This window comes from Ambystoma mexicanum, chromosome 13 (genome assembly GCF_040938575.1).
Source record: "Ambystoma mexicanum isolate Mex_15411 chromosome 13, UKY_AmexF1_1, whole genome shotgun sequence".
Classification (NCBI taxonomy): Eukaryota; Metazoa; Chordata; class Amphibia; order Caudata; family Ambystomatidae; genus Ambystoma; species Ambystoma mexicanum.
Window position 1 is genome coordinate 223,507,037 of NC_090938.1, and position 13,327 is coordinate 223,520,363.

At 42.1% G+C, this 13,327-nt stretch overlaps 1 protein-coding gene across 2 annotated transcripts in view; it reads right to left on the reverse strand.

The window, feature by feature from the left end:
* Positions 1-13,327, reverse strand: part of PPFIA4 (PTPRF interacting protein alpha 4) — a 3,167,227-nt gene that overhangs the window by 2,934,210 nt on the left and 219,690 nt on the right. For both annotated transcript variants that reach the window (XM_069633679.1, XM_069633678.1), the window contains exon 2: positions 8,837-9,829. In XM_069633679.1, the coding sequence (XP_069489780.1) occupies positions 8,837-9,085 (249 nt within the window). In that variant the 5' untranslated portion in view covers positions 9,086-9,829. The remainder of the gene's footprint in view (positions 1-8,836; positions 9,830-13,327) is intronic.

Here is a 13,327-nt window from a genome sequence, read left to right on the forward strand (position 1 = left end):
CTCTACTCCCCGGGGGCATTTTTTATTTTTAACTCCACGCTCCTGCTGTGAGCAAGGAGTTAATCACTAGACAAGGGCGCCAATGTGAAAGCATCAGCCCCCTATTCTAATGAAAACCGTCCTGCGCCCGTGGTGGAGCGAGGTGGTAATCACTTCTTTAGGGTTCTGATGCGAAAGCATCAGCACTGTATTGTTATGAAATACGCTTGACTGCCACGCTGCGAAAGCTCGGCGCTACCACATGAGCAAGGCGGATTCAATTTCAATAGGGTGCCTGCCACGCCTTCTCCCACCACCACAGCTCGGGACAGCCCTTGAAAAATCCCCCAAGCTGGCATGGTGGGGGATTAATGGCACCCCGGACCACCCGACCCTAAAGCCGGCCTTGCACGGACTATACATACACACATCTTCAATGCTGTTCACAGGGTTCTTTGGATGCATGCATTAGGTTGGTTAACACCACTACAGGGAACAGGAAACAGGGGCTGGTGCAGGGCTGGACTGGGACAAGAAATAGGCCCGGTCACCCAAAAAAAAGTGGCCCATCCCTCGGCTCAAAAAAGTGGCCCACCCCTCGCTTCCTGACCCTTGACATCTGGTGACATAACTGGAAGTGATGTCCCGTGATGAAACACGACCTTTCACCCCTTGACAAAACAAGAAGTGGCATCAAATGACATTGTTCCTAAGTACACTACGAAAAATATGGTTATGATTTCACTAATGTGATATACATTTCATATAAGAATGGATCACCCAACATATGGATCATTAATATCTGTGTGTATAGATCCATATTGTCAAATTACTGTGAATCCAAGCAGACGTCCAAGGCCAAATTACAATATGTTACTGTCTCGCAGTTAAGCTTAAGCTCTATTTTATTGAACAAATGTACATACAATATCACCCAACCTGTGTTGGTACTCATTTATCGACCTTAGAAGGACGAAAGGCTTTTTGAAAAAAAAAAATGAAGAAAGAAAACCGGCCCAGGCATGGCCAGCAACCGCCCCCAACTCCCCAGGGACGATTTCAGCCCAGCCACGGGCCGCAAGGCCCAGGGGCCAATCCGACTCTGGGCTGGTGGGGCCCGAGGCCCACAATTCCATCTTTCTTTCACTTTGCCAAATCGCCGGCCATCCGACCCAGAACAGTGTCAATCTTTGTTATGAATCTGCAGTACCTCCTTCCCACTCATAAATGTCCTTGTCCCGCACCCCCAAGCCCCCGTGGTCTTGGCCTGGTCTTCCCTTCTTTAATGTCCGTCTATACCCTCTGAATACACGGATGGCATCTATGGTCTACCTCTTCCTATATACAATCCCAGCTCTACTGCCAAGGCAGATGGAGTGCACCTCCAACAAGGGTAATCATTGATGCTTGGATGTGGGCCAGTGAGTGATAATTAAGTCAATACAAAATGATGCTCTTGTCCTCCTTGGGACCTCATCACAGACTTTGGAAATCCAATAGGAATCAGCATCATCATCATCATCACCACATGGCTTTTTATTCGACTTTCCATCATTTCCAAGGTGGACATAAACATCACCAACATTCACAATTAAAACAGTGACGCGCGTGAAAAGGGCACTGAGCGTGACAATTAAAATGTAAAGTCAAAAAATATAAGCGCAGCAATAGTCACCTTGTCCTTCCCAATGTAGCAAGGCAATAACACCTTATGATGTTCTAATCTGTGCTAAATATGCACCCCAAGAACTTCATTTATACAAAGGAAATTACATGCGAGGACTCCTAAAACTGTGCGAAATAGCAATGCACAGGGTAGTCTAATTCTACAGGTTTCTTAACTAGTCCCATAGGATTATGCAAAAGAGAAATACAGAAGGTGCGTTTCGTGAATACGTTAGCGGCATTAGTTAAGGAAAAAGAGAGACGAAAAAGACAATGGGCCTCATTACACGGTAGGCGGTAAGGGTTTACCGGTACCGGTAAATCCTTACCGCCTTACTACGAGGTCCCTTTGCGGGTTGGGGAATTTAACGCCTGCTTTTTGCAGGCGTTAAAAACCAACCCGCAAAGGGACCAGTGGAGCTAATTACGGTGCCACAATTTGCGGTACCGTAATTAGCGCCTTCCCCATTCCCATAGAGCCCTATGGGGCAGAAATGGGAATGGGGAAGGGCAATGGTGGAAGGGGGAATTACCGCCCCGCCAACCTTGGAATGGGGCGGTAATTCCCCTTTCCACCAAGGCGGTGCTGGTATTTTACCGGCATGAACCATGGCGCTAATAGCGCCATGGCTCACCGCCTTCCGTGTAATGAGGCCCAATGTTTACAGATATTCTCAGAATTATATGTCTCTATTATGCAGTATGTCCTGGGCACTGTGCCCTGTTTAATAAATCTAGCTAAGTGGCCAAACCAGCAACTTTTGAATATACAAAGGGGGCAATTCAACTAGATACAAGATCAAGGCCCAGTGGAGTCCGAAATTAGTCCCACACAAACATTCCTTACGTTAGGACATATACCAAAAGCAGCATTATGGTAGCAAAAGGGAATTGGTTCCCTATTTCCCTGGCCTTCAACTTCCTAGATCGTATACACCAAGCCTGATGAATGTAGTTGATCACGAAGTATACAATGCCCATGTCATTACAACGCCTAAATAGCAATAACGCTTCACTTATGCTTCGTATTCTGAGTACATTACAGATTGTCTTCAGATGCTCAGTTCTGGCCATACAATAACCCCAGCCATACAATAAGCCCAGAACACAAAGTGGCATAGAGACTCCCTGACTGAGCCACACATAAGGCATGATTGGTTATAGGTTATAGTATCGACTCAAAAGGGTCAAGTCAATTCGATGGAAAAAAAGGATCGACATTTTTTTTTGTTTTTTTGGGGGGGGTTATCCCCCCAAACCCCTGTTTTTGGTGTACAAACACCTTTTTTAAGCTAAACTAGAGCAAAGAAAAATATATACATTTAACATTTTTTTTCAATCCTTTTGTTTTCGAAACTTTAACTGGACACAGCCATGATTCACTTCCACTTGTCTGCCACTTGCTTGCACGATATGCCAGGTTCAATAGACCTAGTCTATATTTCATATACAAGCTGCGTGCAAGGGGATGGTGTACCACATCTAGGTATTGTTCAAAACCCAGGGATTGTTTACTAACCAAGTACAGGTCTCCCATTGCCAGCCCACTACATGCATTAACTAGTTCCACTTCGACTGCCAGACGTGAAAACTATTTCTGCAGTACCTTTCTTGATACCCAAAGGATTTTGCCAGTACTCACATTTAGTTTCATCAAACTTTTCTTAACATGGGTGAACCAAGGCAAAGATCTACCACACTCGGATTCAAAAATATGTATGACTGCCTCACGATATATATTTTAAGTTCAGGAGTTGTTTATATTCTGAACCAGTAAAGGAATGGCCTATAGACAACATCACCAATAATTGGCCTAAGACCCAGCTCTAGGAAAATGGGGTAACCGGAGCATGGACAAGGCTTGCCAGTCAGACCTTTGAGAAAGTATCGTTCAGCCAACCCCAATTTGCAGCTCAGCACGTCCCAAGTCTCTGTGCCATACAACGCTGAAGATTTTGCCTGGGCAGCATACATAGGGAGTGCTGGTGTAATGGCCCCCAGGCTTTGGCCAAGAAAAAACCTCCAGTTTGCCCCTCCATATTTTCCTAACCTGGAGTTAGATTTAATCAACTGGGATGTCCAACAGCCTTGATCATGGAGTTTTACGGCCAAATAATCATAGCATCGGACCTGTTCTGCAGCAGTCCCATTAATAAACAATTTCATTTTAGTAAACTGTTTAAATTTAGGTTGATAGACTAAGGATTTTGTTTTCCCAGTGTCTACCTCAAAATGGAGCTCTGTGCATTTTTCAACAAAAGCTTCCAAGGTGGTCTGCAAGACCCTTACCAATGTTGATAAGAGGCATCATCCTCAAAGAGCACCATTGGAATGGCTTCTGGCCCAAGCTTTGGTTGGTCTAGGCATTTCATTCTAATGTGGCGTGTGACTTGTCTATATAGATTAGGAATAGAGGGGCGAGGACGCATCCCTGCCTCCCCCCTGTGGTGACCATAAAGGAGTCTGTCAATTCGCCTCCCGGATCCCATCGCACTGCAGCTTTATTATTGGATTAGGGTTTCTCAGTGATTTCCCGAAGATTAGCAGGTCCCCCCTTCTGACCAATACGGACCACAGTTGTATCTGTGATACACAATCAAAGGCTGTCTTGAGATCAATGAACACAGTGTATACGTTTGTATTTCTCAAGACTGTGTATTTTTGTATAACTAAGTGTAGACTAAATACTTGATCCATGCTGTTATAAATGTGTCCGAAAGCCTGCTTGTATTGTAAATGATCTATTCTTCCATCCTGCACAACCCACGCATGGAGATGTTCAAATATGACTCTGGTAAAGACTTTCCCCACAGTGTCCAACAGGGATTTTGGTCTAAAATTCCCAGAATCCTCGCTCCCTCCTTTTATATAGAGGGGAACAATGATGGCATTTTGGCAGGAGGGAGGCACCTTATTGATCATGAGGATCACTTTGACAGTTTCCACAGTCCCTGTACCCATACGACCAGTTCATATTTAAATCAGGTCGACAGGAATAAAATCCGGTCTGGGGGCTTTGCCCCCTCGTTGGAAATGGACAGCATTTGCAACGTTCAATAACTATTTGGTTGGGGCACATGTTTTTCCCAATAATCTGATTCCCACGGTCTACCTTCGATGGTGGGTTTCCCCAAATGTCAGCTAGCTCTACCACGCCATAGAGGCTCTGGAAATAATTCCTCTAAATACTCGGGCTGATATTAACAGCCAACTCAATGCCACCTCCTTCTGTATTCCCACCAACAATTTTCCAGAATAAGCGGATATCCCCGGATTCAGACGCTTCCTGCATTCTTTTCCACTCTAGCCATACTATGTTATATGTTTTGGTCTTAATAAGAGTCTACACTGTGCTCTCAGATGTCTCAGCTCAACCCTATCAACACTCAGGCCTTCCTTCAGGCAGTTCAGGATGTCAAGTTGTGCTATCTTCAATTCCTCATCATACATGATGCTGCTTTTAACTGTACATTTCTTGACACACTTGCTAGACTTGGTAATGAAGGGATGAATGCCCAGAATATGGTTATCACATGCTGGGAGGACTTCTGCATCTCCCTGGAATGACCCTAGTGTGTCTCTGCCTAATCCCATCTGATAGTCGCTGGACTCTACTATGATGCCTGTCTGGGTGCCCTTGCTGATTCCCTTATTTTAAGCTTGTCCTAGTACTTCCCTTCCTTCTCTTGTGGGAGTCCATTCAGATTCACTGGTCTCCTTTTGATGGGCCATACAACCACCCAATGGTTGCACATCCCCCAGAACCTGGTATCTGTTGCAAGTTGAGACCGTGAATTGCATTCCACCCCCACACTCTACAGTGGTGCACTGTAAACCCCACCCTTTGTTCTACTGTTTTTGTTCAGATAGTAGAATCAAGCGGGATCTTTGGGTGTCTTGGACATTGGGTTCTCTGGCGGGGCAATCTATTATAGTTTGATCAGGGGCATTTTGATGTAATTCGACAATGTGGGCCCCTATATCTCCTCTTGTTGTAGTGGGTAAAGCCAAATTGCGCCCCCTTCCTGTCCATCAAATTTCCCTATCTCATAATTATGAATAGGGTCTTTTTGCTTCTCATGGTTAAATAGGTAAGGTGCCACTGTTGGTTTTAAAACCATTGCTAAACTCTCAGAGATAATTTCAATATCTTCTATTACAGCTATACAGTTTGACGCTGTTGCCACTTTTTGGCATCCCTTAAGCTGCTTTGCTATCAACATTTAGGCCTTCTTTATCGTGCAGTAAGGCTTTGATTTCAGTTATAAGGGTGTTATTATACCCAATGGGTTCAAACAGTTTAAAAACCCTCTTACCCCCCCTTTCGGTGAGATGGACTGAGCCGCTTTCCTTTTTCTCATTTTTTCGGGCAGACAAATTTACCCTTGAGGTGCAAAAGAATTTCACTTAGGAAAGACAATTACACATTATTGCCACTCTTTTTGTGTAGGTTAACAGTGTCTCCAATCTATTTTGAAAAGCCCAGAAGGGAGTGCACGGTCACAATAATTCCAGAAAAATAATACCAATAAAACTAAGATATTAAAATACACACTCTGCAATCACTAAATTCAAAGAGTGACCGTTAGTAATTTTGTACTACTGAAGTGTTGAATTCAGCCACGTTTTTCCCACCTCCAAAAAGCATAAAAATGAGCTGCACAGTGTCCTAAAGAAAACAGACGAGACGGTCATTCTAGTTCCACTCTCCGCAGGTAAAAAATAAAGGGAACGAGAGGTTTCTTGCACTCAGTCAGTATTCCCCTCCGCTCTCCAGCTCACACGCGCTAGTATTAATTAGCAGGTAGGGAAGGAACACCGGCAGCTTGAGGAGCACGCTTAGTCCGTACCCTCTCCCCGCTCCTAGTCCATTTGTTCCACTTAGTTCCCTCGTCTCATTTCTCTTAATGTTTTTTAAAAGACATTCATTATGATTTTTCAATATGCAGCCACAAGAGAACAGCTTCCAAGACAATGGGAGGAGGATGGGGGGGGTGCCAGCCTTCGCCGTCCAATTGAAGAAAAGACCGACACCACACCGGCACATGCAGAACAATCAGAACAATGTTCCCGAGCCTCAGTTCTCCCACGGTTGAGAGTCGCTCACAAGTATAGTCAATCCAAAAGTGCAAAGTGAAATAAATACCTTCTGGGGAGCTGGTTTTATATCACAGCAGGAAAGTAGGCAGTTTCAGTTTGCGGCCGCTCTCCCCCAGCAGGCTCAAGCACCCTGTAGACTTCAACACCCGTGCCATTGATCCTCGCGGGCTTCAGCCCTCATGGGGAGACATGCAGGTTTTAAAGTGGTGGTGGGCGGAGCAATGCTACGGCGGCTCCGTTAGGCACAATCCTTCTCACTTTGGTCTTCAACACCTGTGGCCCTTGATTCCCCCCCCCCCCCCGCTGACTTCCATAGGAATCGTATGCATTGCCCCCAGTGTCAAAATCAGAAGCTGAAGCTAGAGGAAATGTATTTGGATTTCCATGGCAGAGCGGAGGAGGGTGGCAAGATTGCAACATACCATTTGTTCTCCTGCTCTTCTATAGAAATCAATGACAATCTGCTGGTTCATAAAAGAAATACATGTATTTTATAAACCAACAGATGGAACACTCCGCCATCGAAACCGGTCCTGTGCATTGGTTGTGTGTACAGTAGTACAGCAGCACATTCATCAGTTTAGCTTTAGATCTGTACATCCAGGCACAGAAGCAGACCAATGTACTCAGTCTACTGTGTTCCTAGGAAGTTGTGTGAAGCTCACAGGAATACATTGCAACAGCAGCACAGATGCAGATAAACCAACACATTAACACAGAATGGGCCTGCCTGTCCCTCCCTAACTTGTATCCACTGGCTATAACCTCCTGTATTCCCAATCTCCATGCCCTTACAACTTTATCCTTAATAGTCTATAGCAGAGGTGTCAAACTCCAGCTATCAAGGGCCAGAACCATGTTGGATTTTCAGTCTATCCCTTATTTTTAATCCAAAGGGATTCTACATTGATTGTATTTAACAGCAACTGGAAGATCTCTCAGGATTAAGCAAGGGGCCATGTATCAAAGGAGATGACAGTGTGTGGCCATGTATTAGAAATAATGACATACCCCCAACCATATTTAAGTTCCTTGATCTTATATAGGAACTCGGTTGATTTAACTCCTTAGTGACTTGCAATATCCTTATACCGAAAATAGCACTTTAATCCATAAAACAAACACCCACCATTTTAACAAGATCTTTAAACCCACCTCTGTCCACCTGATAATCTACATTTTTAAGAAATGTAGGTATGCAATCTTTATTCTACTGAAGATCTGCCATTAATTGGGAAAAGCTTGCAAATCAATAAGTAGAATAGAGCATTGCTTTTATTTTGGATTTTTTCTGTTATTGCACACACAAGCTTATATTTGCTTTAATTTTATTCTACACAAGGCTATCAAAATTCATTAGCACGCTGGAAGGCGGCGATGGCCAATCAGGATGCTTGGAACAAACGCTGTATTGTATGATACAATACCGCGTTCCGAGCAGCCTGGGTGCTGCAGGCTGGTGCCCACTTCTCTTCACCGCTCCCGTTTCCCTCCCCACCGCGCTTCACCTCTTAGCACAAGTGTAGTTTCCTACGCGGGTGCTAAGATTGTGTATTTATTAAAAAATAAAAACTATCTTGGTGCGCAGCCTGGCGCCACATGGTGGTTTCCTCAAGTCCATTTTCAGTGTTGATGATGTCACAGTCATCAACATTGAAAACAGACTCTTGGAAACCATGGCGCCTGTGCCGTGCACCAAGGTAAGTTTCCTTTTCTTTAAAAAAAACACACCATTAGCACCCGCGTAGGAATCTAATGGCGATATGCCCTGAATAAGCGGGCCGACCCTGTCAATAACGGCACCGCCACCCTCATTAAAGGGACCCTCACTTCACTTGAGTCCTTACCTTGGGCGGCGGGCCGTTAACGACAGGCTCGGTCCTCTGCCACATGGCATATCACCTAAGTGAGCAAAAGTTTAGATTTCCACAGAGCCGATTTTAGTATAAGGCCTCCATTATTTTACTCCTTTTAAGTATTCAAATGGCACATGAATTGAGCATCAATTTTACTACCATCACCCTCGACCTAAAGTAAAATAATGTTTTCAACGTTTGATAACATTTTTTATATAGCACATCGACGCCCCTACCTGTGGGAGTGCTGCGCTTAGTTGCCTGTGGAGCTGGTCCTTCTCGTGGTTGATCTCCTGCAGTTTGCTCTGTGTTAGGAAGAGGGTTTCCTGGTTTTCTCTCAGAGCTTCCAGCAGCTTGTCCCTTTCATCCAGCATGTTCACCATAAGCTGCTCAAAGTTGGAATCCGACTCTGACCCATTCTGGGAGTCCGGCTGTAGACCATTAGGGTCCCCCTCGTTGATGGTGGGCATGACCTCGCACATCATCGTCACCCACTGAAACGTTTAAGGCAGAAAGGCTGTGGTATCCCAGGTGCCAAAGCCGTTATCCGTTACCCTTGATTCAGTTTATAAGATGACAATTTCCTATGCATATGATTCCGTTTTTACAGCAGTTGATATGATGTAAAAGAGTCATTGTAATCCAAATAGGGCTACTTTGGAGAGTTTCTTTATACTGTCCCATTTATGTCATACATTATCCCTTAAATGGTCTTAGTCATTTCTTCTATTAAAGGATTTATTTTCAAAATGAGTTTAAAAATAAATAAAAAAATCTTTTCCTTTGAATAACACTTTGTAACCATAGGGATGATATCTACAAACATCAAAGAATAGTGTTCAAATAATTTAATAACTAGATTTCGCAAGATATTTATCCATTAATTTATGTATATCCGGAGTCTGCAACATATCTTTGATTTTCCCTCATCCGGGGCAACTGGCTGAAGAATGGTTTTTGATCAAATAAACCTATTAGTTAGGTTTCCAAAAGAGGATCTTATGAAATTCCTCCTTCATTAGATAGACAATCCTGAACCACTGGGAGAGGCATGTTTTTATCGATGACCACCCTTGACGTTCCATCCACTTGTGGAGTTTGTATCAAAAAAGGGGTGGACCGGTTGGTAGTGCATGGCTGAAAGGCTCAAAAAGATGTCTCTTTGCTCAAAGCATCCAGGAGAAACCGTTGAGTCTTGGCCCAAGTTTCCCAGTTTTTTGTCTTGGTCCCTGTAGAAAAGAAAAACAAGAACTATTTAAGTAGTTGACAACAAAAGCACAAGGAGGACATGGGCACAGATGTTTCAGGGACACCAAAAAAACAGATGAAGGATTTGCATGTCGGTTTGAAACATTTACACAGCATAATCCAACAGCCATTTCTTAAATGCTCTACTGTAGGAAGTGGATTCATTACACAGCAACATGTTTCCATGTTATATATCAATTTTCAACTGTTTAAATCAGCCTTACAATTGTGAGTCGCTTCAGAAAACGGTTTGAAAAAATGATTATTTTACTTTATGAATTGCCTATAAGTACATGTGTTAAAGAGTTGAACATATGAAAAGTATCAGTTGACTCAAGTGTCTTGGTTTCAAGTTAATCTCCCAATCTAATTTCCTTTGGATTCAATTCAAACTTGTACTAAAGCAAAATGGCTGCAATGTGTGTATGCCAACATTGCGGCTCAATGTTGGTTTGATGCTGAGAAGTTTGGTTTCTTCAAATTCTGTCACTTGCGAATGATAATTCCTGGGAGCATTAAAGACATACACACCTTGAAACAGTCCCAGACTAACTGTTTAACACTGCTTTCATTGATTCAGAAAAGCCTGATATCCTATGACCTGCAAGTGCTATTTATAATACATACATCTCTGCCAAACAGAATAATATGTATTAATCAAATACATATCACACTTGCATTAAACTTCAAAATGTTATGTGTTATCATCTATACTGATTGCATCATGCGCCAAAGAAGATTCTGAAACACAGACATGAAGATTAAAAACCATATCCTAGCAGGCTTTTAAGTGATTATGAATTTATATGCTTGCTTGTAGCATCAAAGATCAGCTTTTGGGATGAAAATGATACGCCAAAAATAAAGAGCAAGGAATAACTAATATACAGAGAGTGTTGTTTGGTAATAGAATTAGAAGCATCACATGTTAACAATTTGATAATTATATAGTTACTTTAGTTAACAAGACAATTATTTTTGAATTTGGAAAGGAAAGATGTATTTCCAATACTCTAGCGGTGAACTGCTCACAAATAAGAACTTTGAAAACATGTACAATTGTAAGGAAGAAAGGAGCGCCATTTGAGGCTTGATATTTAGTGCTAGCAGTCAAGCAACTAGGAGTGAGAATGAGAGAGGGAAAGAGATAGCGAGAGGGAGAGTGAGTGTGAGAGAGGGAGAGTGAGATCCAACAGTTAACACAGTACAACTCTACACATATAGTATTGATATCAATTAATACAAAGTGTAATCCTTATGAACACACAGCGCCGCGCGTCTCCTAGCAGCAGTCCTCCTTCCTATATACATTGATATCAATACTACATGTGTAGGTTTGTACAGTGTTAACTGTTAGATGTAATTCTTTGTATATTGTGGTATAATTTAGAAGCTTATTGGAGAAATGAGATGCTTGAACGTTTATGGTGTCTTGGCACTGTGGGGAAATATGGAGGAATTTGTCTTTAATGAGTTTTTAAAGAAATGGATGTTATATATTAAAAGGGAAAGCTCTACAATGAAATGATTCGTATAATTACAGAAAAGAGTGTATAATCATAAACTTCTAATCTATACACTTTTTCAATTAACCATTCCTTCCTGTTTCTTAATTAATGCCCTTTTCATCTAACCAGAATATAGAAATGAATAAAAGGTGGAACTCCAATGGATACAAAATAAATTAGAAATATAAGCAAAACACAATTATCTTCAATAAAACGTGAAAACAAAAACCTTTACAAAAAAATGACATTATATTAGAATAAAAGAAGGACATTTTAGACAAAAACTCCAAGGCAGTGCACATACAGGTGACATTAAGGACTAAAACCCAGCACTTACTACCATTCCAGACCCACTTAAATTCTTAATAAAATGGAGGCAACCCTAATCTGCACTTATTAGTTACGTGATCCATCAGCCAGGCCTAAAAGTCCATCAGCAATACTTCTTTAATCTGCAATCAACACAAGGTGGTCAGTTTTGTCCAGCTAATTTCTGTGAATCCATCCCTCAAATGGGGGCCTAAAAACTTCGAGGGAGGCTGGTGTCTTGCAATGGAATGTGTTTCAACCTTGCTAGAATCTTCAAAAATTAGTAATGTAAAATAAGAAGGCACATACAGATGCTAAATGAACATACGCCCATGACTATTGAGCTAATGTAGGGACTTCGGCGTATCTTCTTCTAGTCTCTCAATTTATTCTAGTCTTAGTTGACATTTCTTTTCCCACTGCTTGACTAGTGCGATGATAATTTAATCTTGGTTTCTTTGTTGTGATTGGCTAGTGTCAAGAGTCTCATCAGTTCATCCATGTTCCACGTTAAAATTGTAGTTCTATTATAAGTGAAAATTATGCTAAATGGGAAACCTGATTTATATTGAATTTTGTTGTTGAAGATTAATTGTGTTTTAAAAGGAGGATAGCTCATAGGAAACACATTTGTCGCGCAAGCAAGACAGCTTAGAGCAGCACAAGGTTGAATCCCGGTCCCGCAATCAGAGCTGGTCTCCGGTAGTAAGAGCGTTATAAAAGATGAATTAAAAGCACTATTTTCTGCCTTGTAATGTTGCTGGAGTGAGATCTGGAAAACTCTTCATGGAGGAGTTGCAGCAATGAACCCATGGTGTTGGTCTTGTTCTCGTTAAGAAAGCTTGCTTTTCTTCAAGAGAGGGAATGCTATTCAGGTTGTGAGAGATTTGTTCATTTAATGGTGAAAACGCTATGGTGCACCCTAGTGTGCTATCTGGCCCTGAATCAACAGAGATAAAAGTATTGATGAGGATTTGTACGTATTCTTCCAGATCGGTGTCAGATATTTTGATTGTAATTCCCCAGATACTGGCATTATTCCATGACAATCTCTTTTCTTGGTCCTTCTATTTTAATAGCCGTTTTGTATTGATGCCAACAATGGCATGCCACGTTGAGTTCAGAGGGGGGGAAGATTTACTTCCATAACATCATTTTAATTCTCTAAAAAACTTTAAGGTTTTGACTTGATCTATCATTTCTGAGAATATTTGCTTCCTTTCTGCTCGTAGAGAGCGCATGTCTAGCTTGAATTCACTGGATAGGTTTTGTTTCAAATTCCATTGCATTTGCTGCATGCCTTTAAGGGTTAAAGCACTCTGCGCCGGTGTGTCTTCTGCCACTGTGCATTCATTATAAAGTCTCTCTTTGGTGTATCTTGCCCTACTACGATGTGCTTTACAGATACTCAATTTGCATCTTTCAGTTTGTTGGTTGCCATGGTTCTAGAAGCAGCACTGAAACATCTCTTGTATAATGTTAGAACCGCTATAGAAGATTAATGACTTTTTGACCGCCTAGCATGTGGTGTAAGCATGGATAATGTGCTCATTGCTGGATGTCACCCAATTGGTCTCCTCGATAGAAGCATCTTCGATTTTATGATCTGAAAAGTGAGGGGTGTTATCACCTTTAAAATACAGCAAGTAGAGGGGGTTCCAC